This window comes from Hypomesus nipponensis, chromosome 14 (assembly GCF_054491055.1).
Source record: "Hypomesus nipponensis isolate SF chromosome 14, ASM5449105v1, whole genome shotgun sequence".
NCBI lineage: Eukaryota > Metazoa > Chordata > Actinopteri > Osmeriformes > Osmeridae > Hypomesus > Hypomesus nipponensis.
This window is the reverse complement of record NC_140374.1, coordinates 19,580,701-19,599,774: the sequence shown is the minus strand read 5'-3', so window position 1 is coordinate 19,599,774 and position 19,074 is coordinate 19,580,701. Positions and strand designations below refer to the sequence as shown.

Here is a 19,074-nt window from a genome sequence, read left to right as displayed (position 1 = left end):
TAGGCCTATACGTTCACAAGTATAACTGGCCAAATTGCATGGTCTGAGCAAGCAAGACATAAAACGAGGGTCATTAGCCTATAGGATCCTTTTAGTATCTGCATGTTAATGCTTTCATTCGTTTAACAAGCTCTAAAACATTTAGAAACTAAATTAGAATTGCCTACATCAAATTGATTTGAATGAGAACGTTTCTTTTTTTAGCCGACAGAGAACATACTTGCGTGTCAGTTGACTCAAGCAGGTTATGTGTGTGAACTAGCCTATTTAGAAGAGATGTTTCTTGTCGAAGTTTGCATGGCGAGTACAATAACTGCATGAGATGGACTTTGTCTTCTATATTTAGATTAATATTTGACAAATGAACGGCTATGCATATTTATGCTACAATCGACTGTTAATTTAGTCTTTTTTAGTGATTTTTCAGACTGGATTGTTTCAATAATGTAGGCCTATGTAATGTTGATTTTGGAAAAACATAGTCTACATCTTAATGAGCTGAAGATTATTTTCAGAAAGTTAGAAAATAGCCTATAGACTATTCAAATTAAGCTAGTTGTACTAATTATCGCGATTGAAAGGATCGTCTGAGACGTCATTTCCCAGCCGGACCATTACATTTAGAAAATAAAACAAACCACCTTATTGTAAAAACAAAAGAAAATATACAAATGTGTTGCCAAAACTGGAATTCCGCAAACAATTTGGCTTAGGTTGTTTTCCTCTGGCTCCGTTCGTGCTGTGCAGGTATTTGTTAACGAGACTTGTTGCTGCTGTTACGTCATCGTTTAATTGAAAATTATCTTGTAAAAAGGTCTTCTCCCTTCATGAAATAAGGTATTTAAGTCCTATTTATTTTGTACTGGTGTTTCCTGCATCTGCATGGCTGTTTCACCTGCCCTATAAATGTAAAGGCAAATCTGTATTCCCTTTAAAAAAAAAAAAGTTAAAGGTAAGCCTATAACTACTAAAGAGTGGTAATGATTGTAACAAATATTCCAAAAATAATGGTAACATTTGTTTATTATTAAGTTGAGTAAATAGAGTTTTTTGTCTGACTTTATGATTACAGCTGATTGTAGTAAAAGCTTACACACCTTATGTTATGCCAATAAACACAAGCAAGTGATTGAAGAGTTACCACAAACCAGTGACGGAGTCTGGTTGATTTATGAAATATACTGAACTCAGTCCCCAATGATGGGGTCTGAGAGCTGAGCATGAAGAAGTGGTGTAGTGTTATGAAGCTCTGGTATACTGTAAACCACCACTAACACAAAACACCCCATTTGCTACAGGGTAAAGGCCCAAGCGTCACGCACATATAAGTCACTCAACCATGACATTCTCTCTAGCTAAAAGCTTTTGTAGTAAATGGGGAGCACAGTTTTTGTTCCAGTCAGCGTGTTTGACTTCCTGGAGGAAACACGGGCAGGTATGCATCATGCAGGCTGGGTCGAGAGGAGGATCAGTTATCCCCAGACTCAACAGCCCAGCGCCTTTGGGGTTTATGTTGGCAGAGGGATCCTCTGGAACCCTCACAGGCTCCGTAAAAGTCCCTTGCTATCAGATCCTCTCGTAGGAGACAGGTTAGGGTGAGGGGGTGGGCGTGTGTGTGTGTGTGTGTGTGTGTGTGTATGTGTGGGCGTGTGTGTGTGTGTGTATGTGTGTGAGTTGGAGAAGAGAGGGGGAAGGGGGGTTCTGGTCGATGCCTGATGGATGAATGTACGATGGAACCATAACGGCCTATATTCACGGCACGTGTTAAAAAAAGGTTGTTGATGGGAGATGGGAAACATACTTTGATTTATTTGTAATAATAATCAATACGCCTTTTATTGAACTTTAGAAAAAAAAAAAAAAAGAATTCAACTCCCTGAAATCGTTGTTTAGTATGTAATAAAGTCTGTGGAGCACAGACACAGCTTCAGTCATGAAGACCGATGTCATGTTATTCAAGGAAATAAAACGAAAACATCAGAAATATGTCCTCTATCGCTAAGAGAAACAACAGGCTTGATGGAAAGCGGAGTTGGAGTTGAACCTGTCTCTTGTGAAGTCCAGCCAGCTCATACATGGAGTCTGGGGTAATTAAAGGAACGTTGGGAATTCAAGGAATACCAGCTGAGCTTCAACAAACGCTCTTCAGTGTGCCCACCACATCACAGAGGTCCGGACCGCACAGCGCAACATCTGTCAGTAGTCTCAGGTTTTAGGGTGACTTCCCAACGGGTTGTATATGAAGTGTAGTGTTAGTAGTGTCATTCTTCTGTTGCTTTTGTTCACACTTTCTGTTTGGGGACAGCTGCAGCAAGTCTGATTCCTGTCTTGGTTTGAGTGTAGAATGTGTTTTATTTATAGAGCCCTACACGAAGCTACAAGGTAATCAGAGTTTCCAAATGATCATTCTTGGTGATCTAAGTGCATTATGGGACTCTCATAGACAGCTGAGTGACAGTGTACTATTGGCTGTGAATCGCTGTTTATAGTCAAGAGGTCATCTTGTAACGCTAGGCAACATGGTCGCCAGATGATGTGACGCCATGGCTTCCCCAAAGTGTTGACTGTGGCCGCCATGGTGACACTGTGGGTGCTGCGCCATGGCAACCTCCTCAGTAAAGCGATGACTCCTCCACGGTAAACATCCTTCGCCATGACAACCAGACAGGGAGCCTCCTCTCTGATGCTGTTTGTCAGTGGAAGGTTTGGCACATACTGTATCCCAGTCATAGGCTTGGTTATTTCAACAGTGGATATTGACCAATGTTGGTACAATACCAATTAATGTGATTAGGACACCTGAAAGCCATGTATTGACATGGTGTTGGTCTGTTTTCCGCATGGGGAGGTCTTGGTTATGGATAGGGGGGTCCTTCTCTCCTCTTAGGATGGGCGTGCGCCCCATGCTCTCAGAGAGACTCCAGATTTTTATGTGTAGCTTAAATTGGTTTCACATGAGCTGGGCACACACTGCGTCAGCAGATTCTCTGATCAAATTAACCAGAGATGAGGAGAGAGAGCAAAGAGCCAGCGGTTGTACAGATCTATAATTCAATAAACAGGACCAAGGAGGGGGACAGAAGGATGCAGTATTCTCCCAGCTCTTTATCACGTCCATCCTCGGTTAACCCGTCACAGGCCCGTCGAGACAGACTCAGAGCTCCATCCATCAGCATCTCAACAACTTGTAGAACTTGTCCTCGCTCCATCTTCCATGAGGAGTCAAAGGAATCCATAAACACGCACAGCGCGTTCTGTGTCGGAGCGGAACATGTGGATGAGACGGTAGCGATGAGCAGCACCTTTTGGCCCAGTCTTTGTGAATGTTAGCATGCCAACAGATTCCTCTTGTTCTTCTAAATCCCTTCCTTAACCCAGACTCACCCCTGAGCTGAGGGACGTTTCTGAGGTGTGTGTGTGTGTGTGCGTGGGAGAGGATGGGGCGAGGAAGGCTCAAAGGAGGACATCAGGGTTCCTCTATCATTCTTCTAAAACACAAGGTCAGATTCTTTCTTCTCAAGTCAGGTCTTCTCACTGACGCAACCAGGTGCAATATCTTATGTCCCAGAGCAGCACACTTCCCAGAGAGATCTAGAAATACGAGCCCTGTTTCCAAACTTAGATGAGGGACTCCAAGTCGTTATAGAGAAACAAGTGAAATTCTTCATCTGTACAATGAGGTACTGTCAGTGTTTTCCATTTGACTGATGGCATGTGGATAATTGGAGCATCACATGTTGTGGTTGGACCATGTGTAGGCTGCGGCTCTCTCTTGTTGGTAATTTAAACGGTGAGGTAGCACTCCTGATTATTTGAGTCAGGGGGCACATGGGAGGGTTCTGAGAAGATGGTTCTCAGAAGGTTCTTTTGAAGAGTCGAGTGTACATGCTAGCAGACAGTGTCCACCCAGTACACTGGCTTAATTGGGATGGTTTCCAACAATCTCCATACAAGGAATCCCCAATACTAATATATATAGATATATAAAATAATTATATATATATATAATATATTTGTTATATTAAGACAGGAAGTTTGTGAATCGACTGTGTGAAATCTCCACATTTTCAGAACTTGTGGTTGACAGCTGCCTGCCATGTCTTTTACAGAAAGCCAAAGCAGAATCAGTTGGTCTACAATAGCACATGAGATAATGAAGATAATGAGTCGCACTGTTAATGGTTTGCAAATTGATCGCAGACAGGGAGCGCGCCGTATGCTGAGCATTATGAAAAAAATTACATGAAAGTCCTGCAATTTTGATGTTCGCTTTAATATTGCTGGAAAAAGCCAGATGTGGTTTGTTCTGAAATCCTCAAAGTAAATGATTGCAGTAAGAAAGCAGCATTTATTTAGTTTCCGTTAGCATTTTGTTCTATTCTTGGTGTTTTATGTTGTACTTATGATGAAGGATGTAAAGATGGAGTTTTAGGTGAGGTGAGACAGGAAAGGTTGTCACAAACTGTACAAATGCAACAAAACCCTATACATTGGCAGACAAAGACTTGTATTAAAGGACAACTTAATAGAAGTCTAATGCTGTCAATCTGAAAATAGTACTATCTTATTTTCTATTAATTGCCCAGACATTTCAATGCAGTTTACTCAGAAATAACATTCATTTAGGTGTGTTGTAGCCAGGTTTGGTCTGTATTTTATCTGTGTGTGTGTATATATAATATATATAATAATAATAATAATAATAATAATAATAATAATGTGTGTATATATATATATTAATATAAAATATAATTACACTTTTACCTCTCATTATTACATTCATGCTAACTTCGGTTAGTGTATTTCTAGGGCTGTGTTCAGTTGATTGAGCATGATTTGGTTTGGGCTCATATATAAACAATGTAATAGCCCAATTACATCTGAGTTAAGTTTATAGGGGTTAGCAGGCAAATAAACACAAGGCCCATGCATTCTACACTGAGGCCTCATTTCTCCAAAGTAACAATGTCTCTGCTATTGTGTTCAACATGCTCAGATTGACACAGTATATGTGTTCCAGTGATTGAATAAAACAGGTAACTTAATTTGCGCGTGTGATGTCATTGTGGACTTTCTTAGAGCAGGACGATATCAGACGCCTACCTCATTTCAGAAGTCCGAGGTGGGCAAGGTAACAGCAGAACATTCTGGAATGCTATCTCTGACCCAGGTCCCCTCTTTCTCCCGGCTTGATACTGTATAAGCGGGTGTTTGGATTGTAACAGAACACTGGGTGAGCTGTCTTGGCCTACTCTTCCCACAGAAGAGTCTGGTCAAGCCAGGCTGTGTGTGCAGAGGCAAACGACCCAATGAAAACAAAAGGGGGTCTGAGGGAACAAGCCCGGGGATCCAGGGTTCAGCACCACCACACAGGGCCCATGGAGGAGCCCTATCTAGATAGAGAAGGGGCTGCATTCCCCTGAAATGAGCTTCACTGGGATGAAAGCTCTGTGTGAGCTCCCCGGATGACCCACGACCCTGTCTGTGTTTGTGCAGGGGGAGACCCTGATCCTGTGCTCCCTCCCTCCCTGTCAGGTTCCAAGGGAGAGGGCCCGAGGGGGGGGGGGGGGGCGGTGTGGCAGACTGCCCTGCTGCTCTGCCCTCTGGTGTTTTGGTTGCTGGGGCTGGGGCAAACTCTCAGAGGAGCAGCCACTGTCACCGAGGCGACCTCTCACCCCAGGAGGACCAGCGGTGTGTCCAGGGAGGCTGGCTTGCAGGGTCACATGTCACAGTTTGCAAAGAGAAACTGTTTAGGATGTCAGTATTTTAATTCCATGATCACATAAAGACGGTTTCCAATAAGTTATTTTAGAACCTTTGCTTTCATGACCATCCTTTTATTTGCTCTCCAAGAAAACATAAACTTTTTCATTAGAGTCACTGTTTGTGTCACTGTTCGTTAATTCAAGTAGAGAGGAACAATATTACATACTTCAGTATAAGTAAGATGGCATATTGGAGAGGTATGTTAACTGCCTTCCAAATAAGCTGAAGCACCTACGTAACATGTATGTACCCGAGGTCAGACCTTGACTGATAGGAGGGGAGGTGTGCAGGAGGCCACTTCCATGGCATCAAGCATGTTGTGGGGGGTGAGGAAAGGAGAGGAGAGGAGCTGTCAGCAGAAAACTGTTAGCAGCCACAAGTGTGCTGACGTCCTGATGAACACCCCGCCAATCTTGGATAACCCGAAGCAGGGAAAAAGCAGAGGAGAGAGACAGGGTCACAGGCCGCTGAACTGTCTTAGTCCTGGGTCCTTTTATCCACATGACATAAAAGTAAGAGGGGAGGACCTGGAGGTTTCAGCGGCACAGGGCTGCATTCTCGGTTGGGAGGTTTTGAGGCACGTCCATCGGGGGTTGGAGGAGCCCCATACAGGGACATCCTCTGCTCTACCCTAAGGCTTTGCAGGATGTCAGAATCAGCCCCCAAACATAGCCAATTACAAACAAACACAGATGCCTTAAATTCCACTTTCACTTGAAACAGTGGAGTGCCCCCTTGTCTGCCCCTCTGCAGTTACCCCTATCCATTCCATCTCCCCCTCGGGCAAATGTTAATCCAATAGAGGTTTGTCTTGAAGGGAGGTGAAACAGGAAGACACCGTGGGGGTCAGTGGAGGCTAAGGCCCGCCATTGCCCCCCCGTCTCCCCCTCCACCCAACCCCCTGGTCTACATGTGTTCAGGGGGGCCAGGAGAACAGAGAACATTTTGACCCCACTGTTTGGTTTTCCGTGACCTTCCCCTGGTCGCCCACTGTCCCCATCAGTCCGACGGCTGGAAAAGTTGATTGTGTCATTTATTTTTCTCTTTCTTGCATGCTCACTTTTCAATTTTACACTGCAAGAAGTAATTATTCTCGATGAAAATGGGAGACTTTTTGTGTAAAGGCGAAACAAACCTGTGGTGGGTCGGCTGCGCAACAGTTTGGCTGTGTTGGACCAACATGTTCCCCATCGCTGTACTGATTCCAAGGTCAGAGTTGGAGGTCACGGAGAGATCAGCTCTAGTCCTCACTCTCATAAACACCCCCTGAGTCTGGAATTACCTTCACAGGATGCAGACTGGAACCTACTACATCAATGTGTGTCAGACAAGAAAGCTGTGTCTCTGTCTCTGTCTTTGGTTTCTGTCTGTCTTTGCTTCTTATTTTGTCCCCATCTCCAATTCTCATTTTCTATCTCCTTATGAGTGGGTTGGTTTGCAACATTCAGTAGAAGGCAATGTCCCAGAATGCAATATCCGGATAAGGTTTTGTGGCTGCGTCATAAAATCTCCCTGGCCAAGCTGCAGCCCCCTATGAACTTTAGGCTCACTCTGTGATTGAACCTGAGAACCCCACTTGAGTCACACAAAACTACATGGGTGCCCTCAAACCTTTTAACCTAATTAAAAAACGAATGAGCATCCTCTCTCTGTCACTCTCTCTTGATTTACGGCTTTAAATTACAGACAGTTTTTAGATGTGGTTGTTTGTATGGCCCCAACCACAGAGCATGTGACATATTCTCTGTATTCACCAATGTTTTCACTAAACTCCAATCTTCATTGCTTACTGCCACTCTTGACTGAACCTTGATGGAGTACAGTAAGCGGTCCAGTGTACACTGTTGTCACCACGGAACCACGGACCTGGTCCTGTTGACGTACACCCTGTAGAGTTGCCTCTTCTGGAACCTTGATGGTTTTCATCCCATTGCCCCGCTGTGTGCGTGTTCGAACCACACTTTCAGATAGTGCGACATCGCTGACCCCAAAGCCAGAGGTCGCTAGCGAGGGACAAACAGAGGCGTACTCTTCTGCTCTAATGGCCTGGAATGTCCACATGGAGACAAGAAAGAGGCTCTTTCACAAGGATCCTAATCAGAGTCATGCTGCCCAAGCTTCATTTGGGAGGACACTTGCTGAACAACCGCCTTGTCTTCATTCAAACGACTGCTTGGTGTCCTGTTCACCCCATAGGACCACTATAGACTTCTGTTTGTCCACAGCGACAGCTGTGTCTCCATCGCCCTCACACTACCCATTCAGAGTCACTTGTTTAAACTCTTGGCCGCTGGTTCATGGTCTGTCTAACAGCAAGAATGGTGTGGCGATTCTGAATATGAAATCTATGGAATGCTTTTCCTGCATCACATCGAAGAGTCAGTATGTGGCAGGTGGATCTATTAGGGACATCTTAACAGGCACAACTCGCAGACACATTTTGTCCATATTCAGACTGGCGGTGTTGTGTTTCTTCCAGGATATCAACTTAACCGTATTTTTTTTATTTTTTTGCTGGACTCAAGATGCAGGACAGCCATCATGAAGCTACAGTAATCAATATTTGCCCAAATTGACTTGATTAGATGGGTAGGAGCTTGATGATTAAAGTTGGATGGTGCCAATTTAGTGACCTTTCCTCCTCCCTCTCCTTCATCTTTGAGGAAATGGAAGATAACATTATATGGCGATTTATGTGATACCATTGAACGTCCGAACACCTTCCACAAACTGTTCAGATGAGATTACAGCCGTCTGCAATATCATCATCATCACATCCCTGATTTACGCCCGGCAGTTTAAGTATTTAAAACAATTATTAAAACTTGATGCCACATCTCTGGACACTAGGGTCCTCTGGCTGTCCCTCAATGATCTGTCCTCACCATTGTTTATGCAGTAGAGTTCTATTGTAAAGCCATAGGCCTCGCTGTTAGGGTGCAGTCCAGTGATTGACAGAGTTTGGCCAGAGGAATGACAGGGCATTAATGACACATGTTGGATAATGCACTTGTCTTTACATGTTCTTGCCAAGCCTGCTTACAGCCCAACGAGGGCCTTTCTAATGGTGGCAAGGGTTCTCCAGAAATCTATGGAAATAAAGGATTTAGACTGATCGATTTCATCTAGTCTGTGTAATTGCTTTTGACTCTCAAATCTCTTTCACAGCCACATCCCGATGGTGTCGTAATTTTTCATTTTTTAGAGACTTCAGCTCTGCTGGTGATTTTGAATCGCCCTGAGAATTTGAAGACTTTATGGAACTGCTTCTCTGCAGTTCAAGAGTAAAACTATGAAACAGGCGATTTTCTTTTTCTCTTTCTTGTAATGCCACATATTTGGGTGGATTAGCCACTGCAGATTGACAGTCCCTGAGAGTGTGGGTCTAATTCATCCACCATGGGGAGAATGTGGCATGTTGGAATTGGATGCATTAAAATGTCAGTATTCCTGGTTTAGCGCTCAATACTCTTTAATTAACGTGCCCGTTCTGGAAGTTTATCTATCTCTACTGGTTTCTTACCACTGTGAGACAGGACAACTTCTCTTGGCTATCCACTCAGCCATCCAGAATTTGATTACAAACACAACTCCAACTTTGCCGTGTAAATCTCTCGTACAATAAGAAAGACATTTGCAGGCATTCGTGGCGTCTGACAATCCCAATTGGTGTGTTTTTGTGGTTTCAGTCTAAATATAGCGGCTCACATGGTAAACACAAGACATGGGAGCTGCTTGTACAGAAGACGCAAGGTTTATGGTTCTTCAAATTGGTGGACTGGACACTCAGAGTGGTGGGGCGCATCTAGGGGGTTCTGGCCCGGTGCCGATCAGTGCTCGTGATGGGGTCTGATGGGTAGTAGCCATGACGAAGGGTCAAGGACAAAGGGTCCACTCACCAGCACCCTTTTGCTTTACGCCTCCAACTCACGCGCACTGCCCTTCGATTGCTTATTGAATTAAGTCTAATCACTCAATTAAAGTCACATGGAGGAGCAGCATAAGCTTCCTAGACCGAGCCACCAGGTCCACAGATAACGCACACAGTGTTGTCACCCGTGGGAAGTCTCAAAACAAAACAGGCTGACATGCTAGAACCGTGACAGCTCGCTCCGTGTCTCGCTCCAGCTGTGCGGGCGCTGAGGACAGGTGAGGCCTCCGGGGTGGCCTCTGGGGATCATACTGACGTGTGGAGGAACTCCATCACTGCTAAAAGCTTCCGTCAATCACAGGGCCTGGTCAGAGAGTGGCCATTGTATCAGGTAAAGGTCAAGTAGCAAAAATTCTCAGTATCCTTCAGGAATAATGCTTCACAGCATGTTTCCAAACATTTACATTTAGTCATTTAGCAGATGCTCTTATCCAGAGTGACTTACAGTAGGTACAGGGACATTCCCCTGAGGCAAGTAGGGTGAAGTGCCTTGTCCAAGGACACAACGTCATTTGACGAAAGCCGGGAATCGAACTGCCAACCTTCAGATTACAATAAGTATGAGGCCCCTTTCTACAGCCCCGGACAAGTTTGGGAACAGCGGTTGTGGCTGGATCCTGGTGGAGTGGAAGAGGCGGGGAGAAAAGAGGGTGAGTGAGGAGGAAATGGGGTCTGACATGTTGACTCAGGAGTAAACCCCCCCCGGACCCCTCAAAAGGCTGCTATTAGGTTTAAATAGCCCTGCTGTTCTGGGCCTGCTGTTCTGAGCCTGCTGTTCTGAGCCTGCTGTTCTGAGCCTGCTGTCCTGAGCCTGCTGTTCTGAGCCTGCTGTTCTGAGCCTGCTGTCCTGAGCCTGCTGTTCTGAGCCTGCTGTCCTGGGCCTGCTGTCCTGAGCCTGCTGTTCTGAGCCTGCTGTTCTGAGCCTGCTGTCCTGAGCCTGCTGTTCTGAGCCTGCTGTCCTGGGCCTGCTCTCCTGAGCCTACTGTTCTGAGCCTGCTGTTCTGAGCCTGCTGTTCTGAGTCTGCTGTGCTGAGTCTGCTGTTCTGAGCCTGCTGTTCTGAGCCTGCTGTCCTGGGCCTGCTGTGCTGAGCCTGCTGTTCTGAGCCTGCTGTTCTGAGCCTGCTGTTCTGGGCCTGCTGTGCTGAGCCTGCTGTGCTGAGCCTGCTGTTCTGAGCCTGCTGTTCTGAGCCTGCTGTTCTGAGCATGCTCCAGATCTGTGAGGAACATCTCTTAGCTGGGCAGCCAGAGCTCTCTCAGACATTTCTGTAACAAAGGAATGTTTTCAAAAGGATTATTCTCTTTTTAATATGTTCTTCCACTTTTGGACTGATGTCAAATTCAGATCTTTCCCCCCACGTATGTAAGACGAAAGGCACATGCAATGTCCACTCAAGAATGTGTTTAGATTCTTGGCATGCAACTGGTTAATCTGTAAATCGTCCAATGAGCACTGCTTGTTTTGAGACGCAATTTTCTAGTGTTCACTGGAATAGAAAAGCCCACCAGAATTATCCAAGCCAATTAGCATAATGTGAAAAGAAAGGTTCCCACTAGTGCAATCTAAAGCCTGAAAACGGGTTTCCATCTATGAGATAGAAGGAGAGAATGTCGGGAGAGTATCCGAGAATGAAAGAGAGGAACTGAGCTTTTATGTCAGGACACTTTGATTGTGTTACAGATTGGTTCCAGGTGAGGCGGGTCCTGGAGAGAGGGAGACCCAGGGGGAAGGGTATCTCTGTACTCAACACGGCATTCCAGGATTCCTGAACGACTAGCATTACTGTAGGATTCAGTTGAGGGGGTGAGGAGAATCGGTGAGGCGAGGTGGGTGGCAAAACAGCAGGCCTCCTGCAAGACAACGGGTAGAGTTTGGATGCCTGTGTCTATGCTGCCAGGACTGGACTGTACCTCCGGACAAGCTGTCTAAAGCTGTGCAAATACAACATGCTGTTTACAGAACCACGAATTCCTGTCAAAAATGCTTATGGATTTTGCAGTTGAAGTTCATTATCTACAGTCCTATCAGAGTGGAGGGCTTGTGGTGAGAGATGGGCCTCTCCGGTCCTGTTCTGGCCCAGCTCAGAGTGGCGTTTGCTGATTGGAAGCAGGCATGGCGCGGGAAGTCCAATTAGAGGCGGAAATTGTGGAGAGCCCGGCAACACGGCACGGCCAAGCCTCACCGCCCCCTCGCTCACCTGCACATCTGCACTGCTTTTGAAAAGCCAGTAGCTACTTTTTTCCACCACCTTAATTGGACTTTTCTCCATTTATATCATGAAAGAAATACTGTACAGTGCTACGGTCTACTTCCAGGAAATGGTCTGGTTTTTCACTGATGTATGCTATGGGGGACATGGGGGTGCCGTATAGATTTACGGCACACGGTCATGATTCCAGTGTTAAGCTCATCCACTGTAAATGATGGCCCAGAACTTGTGATTTATACTTAAACAACTTGTGCTATCACAAGTACGAGAAGGATTTTGTTGATTTAAAAATGTAGATACAAGCTTTGTAATGACTAATGAAGAAGAGGTGACAGAATGGAGGGTCATGCGCCAGTAAACCTCCCAGCCCCACAGGCTGATGCCACAGTTGGGGAATTGCAGGTACATTAAAAAGTAATGAACTGTCGAACATACTTGGTGTAATGAAGAATCATTTGTTTGGTCAGTACTACAGGTTTAATCTTCACATTCTACATCTCTCCCTTTTCATCCCAGAAAACAGTTTCATCTTTATCCCCATGCATGGTACCCACTCACTCACAGTCCTTTAACTTCAGGAATGCTCTCATGTTGTACAAGCTCATTTTCCTCCTCTGTAGAACTTAAAAATGATAAATCTGCGCTGTGTGTATATATATGATCCCGTAGATTATAGTTTTACATCCATATTCTTTGGTCCAGACAGTCATTATTTCTGACCTGGGGTTATGTCAGAGCAGACCATGGGACCTGATGTATGCTCAGGGATATTCTCAGAGGTCCTCGAATGAGTCCTTGTCATCCCTTCTGGTTTTACAGTTAGTCATTTAGCAGACACGCTTATCCAGAGCGTCTTACAGTAAGTATAGGGACATTCCCCTCGAGGCAAGTAGGGTGAATTGCCTTGCCCAAGGACACAACGTCATTTGGCACGGCGGGGAATCGATCCGGCAACCTTCTGATTACCAGCCCGACTCCCTCACCGCTCAGCCATCTGACTCCCTTTTTTTTTTGACCAGCCAGAACATCCCATTGAGAGGAGCGTCAACGAGCAAGGGTTCATGAAAAACTCAGTACCATTATGTTGTGAAACACTACAAACTCAAGCAGTACATACGGTGTTTGATTGTGCGTTTGTACAGTTGCATGGCTTTTCTCTATGGATATGTTCCCAGTACCTCACGCTGTCTGATAAAAGCCCCGAGGCCAGGTCTGGATGAGTCGGGCTCAGGGTAGTAAGTAGTGTCCAGTGACCATGCTGTGCTTTCTCTGCATGTGTGAAGCGACGACTCTCTGGGCCCTGGTCCACACTGGGCCTGGTTCATCACAAGCCAGGAACACTGCTCCACATGTGGGGATCATTTCAGAGGGAACAATGACTTACCGCCCAAGAAACATATGTAAAAGATATAGATGGTCTTGAGGCAGATTTGCAACAGTTTGCACCATGGACTGTGGTCCATCTGTAGTATTTGAGCAATTTTACTAACTTGAAGTAGATTATAGTTGAGTTAGAGTGTGAGATATGTCAATCATATATGTCAATCATAAATACAACTACTTTTGACTCACCGACAGAACGAGCCCGAGATTGTAATGTTGGTGTGTGTGTGTGCTCTGATGATGCCTATGGTGTGGTCTCCTAGCCCTCTAGATTTACATGGGGCCTAGGTCAGAGGAAGATCATATGTGATAATCATTACTATTTGAAAATCTATCCCCTTACACGTTGAGACATCTGTGTACTGAGTCCTGAGAGGATGCAGGGAAAGAGGCGAGAAAGAAAACATGAAAATTCCAAAAGAGAACATCAGGAAAATAGCTGAGAGGGGAGTAAAGAACAAAGAAAGAAACCAAGATCGAAAAAAAAAAAAAAAAGTGTGAAGGAGGTAGAATGCCGGGGCAGCAAGCAGGGAGACAGTTCAGTTCTGGAGGTTTGCAGAAGGCCCCAGTGGTCCATCAGCCAATAAATCCTCAACACATATTTACTCCAGTCAGAACACACGTCTGGGGAGAGTTTAAGGATGCACGCTTATTACTCACTCATCCATCTCCGAGTGCGCTGCTGTGCGCACACACACTCACACACACAGCACACCCCCCCAGCCCCGAATGACCCACTACTCAAACTTCCTCAACCACCTCCACCCTCCTCATCGCCACCTCCACCCCCCTCCCTTACCTCCGCCCCCATCCCCTCCCCCAGACAGCAGGCGCTGTGGGCTATCAGAGATCGCGGCAGGAATGTGGCTCCTGACAAACAGACCTCTGAAGACCACAGACAAGGTATGTTACCAATTAGCTCCATCTGATAAAGTGTGAGTGCAAGTGAAATCTAAGGCGGGCATGATCAATAGCAGTTAGCTGGTTTCATCAGATCCTTTCTGACACTGACAGATCATGCTGTGATTAATCACGTACGCGTTGCAGATAATTGCTTGACTGCAGCTTCGTCTAAGCTCAGTGAAGCTCAACTAGGCAGCAAATGCGTTCACATTATATAGTTATTTGTTGCTCATCCAAATCTGTTGACGCTCAACTGTGCACGTCTTAAGGTCCTGAGCTGATGGAACATTTTAACTTTGTTCATACAGCCCCCGATTCTCGAGATAATCGAGCCACAAGCACAAACGTACAGAGATTCCTGCCTTATTGTTAGACTAGTGCAGTGCCCATGCTCGGGATGCCAGTGCCCATGATGTAGTTGGTGATTAAGATGCCAAGAGTTGATTCGGTGTTAATGCATAAAAGGGGGCGTGTTCAGCAACTATTATTGCATAATTGTGCAATAAAAGTGCCCAATGGTGGTGCCACAGATTATCAGGCCACAGAAAGACAGAGATTCCTATAATTACAGTTAGATATAATTCATCCATCAATTCATCCTGCCTTCTTAGCACAGTATCGCCACCTGCTGTTCACAGGAAGCATCGCGCCATGGCATGAGCAGGAGCACGATGTGTGGTGGTCACTGGCGTGGGATGTGGGTGAGCCGTTTGACAGAAACAAGGCACAGCACATTGCGGTTTCATCCTCAGAGAAGCCTCCTCGGTTTCCATGAGCACAGCTGGATGTTTTTAGGTTTTTACCCTCGCTGGCCTGCTGTGACGTGGGCAATGGAGACGAACCAGGCCCCCTTCTGCACACAAACACAGCACTACACTCCCGGCCTTGTCTGCAGCTGCTGAGGATGACACCAAAGGCACAGGGCTTTATTGAGTTCTACTGAGGCTGGTGTGTGAGTCAGGCCGGCGCTCTGGTAAGGCTCAGGCCCGCTCAGTCTTCAGGCTCTTGGATGAAAGCTGCTGGATGGAAAGCAGGCGGCTTGGCTGGTGCCCTGCCTGGTGCTCTGGGGGGGCTTGGGTGTTCTGTGGGGATGTCGTGAGGAGAAACGGCCAGCTTCTCCATGGCTTCAGTCTTCTTAAACCCAGTGAACTGTGCTCGGATTCCTACAGTCTGGAGCGAGGCAGCAGGCTGCGTTATCAGAGCATGATCTGGGTAGCCTGGCTCAGCGATGAGTTCTTGACATTTCTACCAGGGGAAGTCTGCATCTTACCTAGACAGCAGCTATGCCACACTTCAACCAGCATAGAATACATGGTCTGCCTTTTTGAGTGCAGATTCTTCCATCGCTAGCACTTATTTTTTAGCCATTGTATTACCATTACTTCCTTGTGTAAACGTAATTAGCAGTGAACAGAGTTCTATGCTTGAGTTAGTGAGTGTGTGTGTGCGCGCATGTGTAGCTCATTTCAGCATGGGTGGGTTCTGTTCCAATGGAAGTCTAGTCCTTCATCATCCCATCATCCAGTGAGCTATAGACAGATCACCCAGAGAACACATCATTCTCACTCTCACGGCTTCTGTACTGAGCTTTTTTCCTTCATCTTCTCTTCATTTTCCTATCCACCATCCATGTGGCCCAAATTGTTTCCCGATCACATTCTCAAATTACTTGTTAGTGTCTCTTAGCACTGCGTCTTCCAACGTGTAATGTGACATATTCAAGTCTTTTTTTTTCACGACCTCACAGGCAAGCAGGATCCATGGCTTCAATTATTTGCATTAAGACTTTAAATATAACTGGAGGTGGCAGGGGCTTGTGGGATTGTTCCGACAAATCACGTCTTGTGGGCTGAAAGCTGGCAGACATGATGAAGAGGATGGCAGGACCAACGTGATGCCACCCGATTTGGACAGAACTGGGTTCTCTACAACTTTGGCAAATTGTAGACCGGGAAAAACATGACCTCATTCCAAACTCTATTCTCTATCTCTACCAGCCTTTCTGAAAACGTTTTTTAAAAATCACAGAGCTTATTTGAACATAAACAGCAGGATTTACGCCTTGTCAGATAAGACTTTTCATCTTGAATATTGGTGTTCTACACAGCCACTGATACCTGCTCGACTCCTTAACGTTGGAGGACGTCTGTTAACTCAAGCCTCTGGTGACCTCTGGTGGGTATGTCCTGACAAACTGACGAATCCATGAGATGTTTCCTTTTGGTGATGCACGACAAACAGCTAAACTAAAATGAAAATAAAGTCTAAAATTGAAAGAAGATACTATAAATGTATACATGCAATAGAAAGTGTGTTGATTATACAATGTGATGGGCCATTTCTATGAGATTGCGGATGGGCCACAAGGTCAGAATTCTCAAATACTTCAAGACTTCCAGTTACAGGGTTCTTGGTGGGAAAAAAAACACCTTATGGCAAATAGTTCTTAGAAAGAAAAACAAACCCCAAAAATGTGGGAGTTTATGAGCCAGTTATTGACCACCAGGAGGTGCTAAACGCCTAATTTAGACAGCATGGTGTATACTCACTCTGATTGGACAACCAATTTATTGTTATTTCCAAGAACATACAAAAATATGACTCCCAAAAGTTCCGAAACCCATTTCTGAGCGATTATACAACAGTGTATAGACTACAACAAATTCCAGAAACAATTTTTTACATTTAGTTAAAATCTCTATAAAAACAGTGTATTTGTGTTGGATCAGGAATTATTGCATGTAAAGCATCGACTTGCATTTCCATTTTTTTTGTGGAGCCTTCATGATTTCACCTGCACTGGTGAAACCATCCTTATGACACCACAGACCACAGAGACAAACGATAAGATGGTTCCACGAAGGAACCAGTCTTCAAACCATGTTGCTGTTGAGTTTGGTCCACTCAAAAATGTCCTGCTCACAGACAATGTCCGAGTTGATGAGCAGGTAGCGGTCACCTACACAAAAGTGCTTCTGGCAGGCTGCACATTTGAAGCACTCCAGGTGGTAGACCTTGTCTCTCACACGCATGGTCATCTCAAACGCACGGATCCGCTTCTCGCATGACGCACACAGCCCGTCCTGCCCAAACAGCCTGGGTGGAGAAAGAGAGGGAAAGTTTCAGAGAACGCAAGAGAGTTTCGAGCTGGAAAAATGACATGTGCCTTGAGATACGAAAGGGTAGACCAACACAATATTATTTCGCGAGAGACACAGACGTGGCCAGATTATCTGGCAAAGAAACCGCACCAACCTGAGGTAGTCTCTACGACACAACTTGCGTCCCAGTTTGAAGTAAAGCCTGCGGCCGACCTCGCCAAGCCTGCAACCACACAGGTCACAGCTCAGACAGTCTTCGTGCCAGTACTGCTCGATGGCCTTCAGGAAGAAGCGGTCCCCGATGCTCTGTTGGCAGCCGCCACATGTCAGCAGGGCGGGGGGCATCTGGAGGACCTCGTCCACTGGCTCCCTGTTGGCAATGAGCAGCACAAGACCGATCTTAACCAACAATCAGGGAAAATGGATTAACGAGGATAATTGGTATTAACAAAGCTTGTTTAACTGATGGAAGTGAGCCAAGTTAATCCATTGTAAAATGTTCTGAATTCATAGAAAATATAACGTATAGCTATATAATAAATATTGTAAATACAAACACAGTGTGAACCGAAAACAGCAATCTAGGTCTGCTATAAAATTAGCTTGGTCTGGTTCTATAAATATAATTTTCAATTTATTTTCCCCACTCAGAATGTAATATTTGTGTTGTAATGCTTTGAACAGCATTACAACACAAATACACTCAAAGTCTAAAAACCTGAACAATTATTCACTAACACTATGAATATAGGCAGCCATGGAGGCATCGTGCGTCCTTGAATTTAACACGCCTGTGCAACGTCTTATTAAAAAAAATGTTAACGTTATGAACAACTTACTCATTGGCCTCGAGCGTCTTTCTCTCAATAGCGGAAGACATATCATCGATATGTCTTTCAGGTTGATATGTCCAAGTTTCAACCAAACCCGTTCTGTGATCAAGCTTGCACGTTGTGTCAATAAAGTCAAATAATTCTCCAGTGTAGACCACGTAGTCTGTAACGGTGTAGGACGCACTGCACCTGCCGTATAGCCTAATAATGGGGACGTCAGTTGCGCGCGGATTCGATCGTCGTTTATGTTTTCATCAATAATGAAGTCCAGCGGGTAACATCACAGGCAAATGTGACGTGACGCTGCTGCAATGATGGAGGCAGCGGTCTCACCATTTCCTGGGGCAATATGACATTCAGAAAATATTTCTTAAGAAGTGCGTATAGCTCAATTAAATGTAATTAACGGCACGTGTGCCGTAGACGTCCCTGTTCGCGTTCAATCAGTAAACAACATCCTTGCTTAAGTCACCTCTTTAGAGCGTCTCTATTGCCTTCATTCCCTGACTTTAAAGTACCAAGAATGAAAGCAGCGGTCTCGTTATTGTGCGGCATCGTGTTTTTAAATACATCGCCCCCTCGTCTCTGGTTTCATGTCCCTGCTTCCTGCTCACGACTGTTCAACAATGGGGGGAAATCGTTCTTAAAGTGACAGATAGCAGCTGGAGAGGGATTTTACGTTCCACCACCCATGAAATGAGTCGTGACTAGTACACACGACACGAGTTCGACAAATGACCCTGTACACAAAAAAATAACAAGGAACAATTTTTCTGTAGGACATTAGACCTTCTGAGACATAGGCCCTGGCTGTGTTGATGTGCCTTTCTTACAAAACTACACCCATTAAATGATGGCTAATCCAGTTTGACAGTGATGTAACTTTACTTTAATCGTACCTAACCAGAGCAAGGGGACCTATCTCTCTCCACACTATCTATGTATTTACA

The 19,074-nt window shown here is 45.2% G+C and overlaps 1 protein-coding gene and 1 long non-coding RNA gene across 2 annotated transcripts; one reads left to right on the top strand and one right to left on the bottom strand.

Moving 5' to 3' along the window:
- The first annotated feature begins 9,816 nt into the window (after window positions 1-9,816).
- On the top strand, window positions 9,817-12,338 carry LOC146259071 (uncharacterized). The gene is made up of 2 exons (XR_014729756.1): window positions 9,817-10,347; window positions 11,376-12,338. It is a non-coding gene; the product is annotated as an uncharacterized LOC146259071 (long non-coding RNA).
- A 4,383-nt stretch (window positions 12,339-16,721) lies between these two features.
- lmo2 (LIM domain only 2 (rhombotin-like 1)) lies at window positions 16,722-18,708 on the bottom strand. The gene is made up of 3 exons (XM_084672603.1): window positions 18,131-18,708; window positions 17,446-17,661; window positions 16,722-17,286 (listed from the first exon to the last, which is right to left on the bottom strand). Exons 1-3 carry the CDS (start codon window positions 18,169-18,171, stop codon window positions 17,064-17,066), a joined length of 480 nt encoding a protein of 159 aa, XP_084528729.1. The 5' UTR covers window positions 18,172-18,708; the 3' UTR covers window positions 16,722-17,063.
- Window positions 18,709-19,074: the final 366 nt, after the last annotated feature.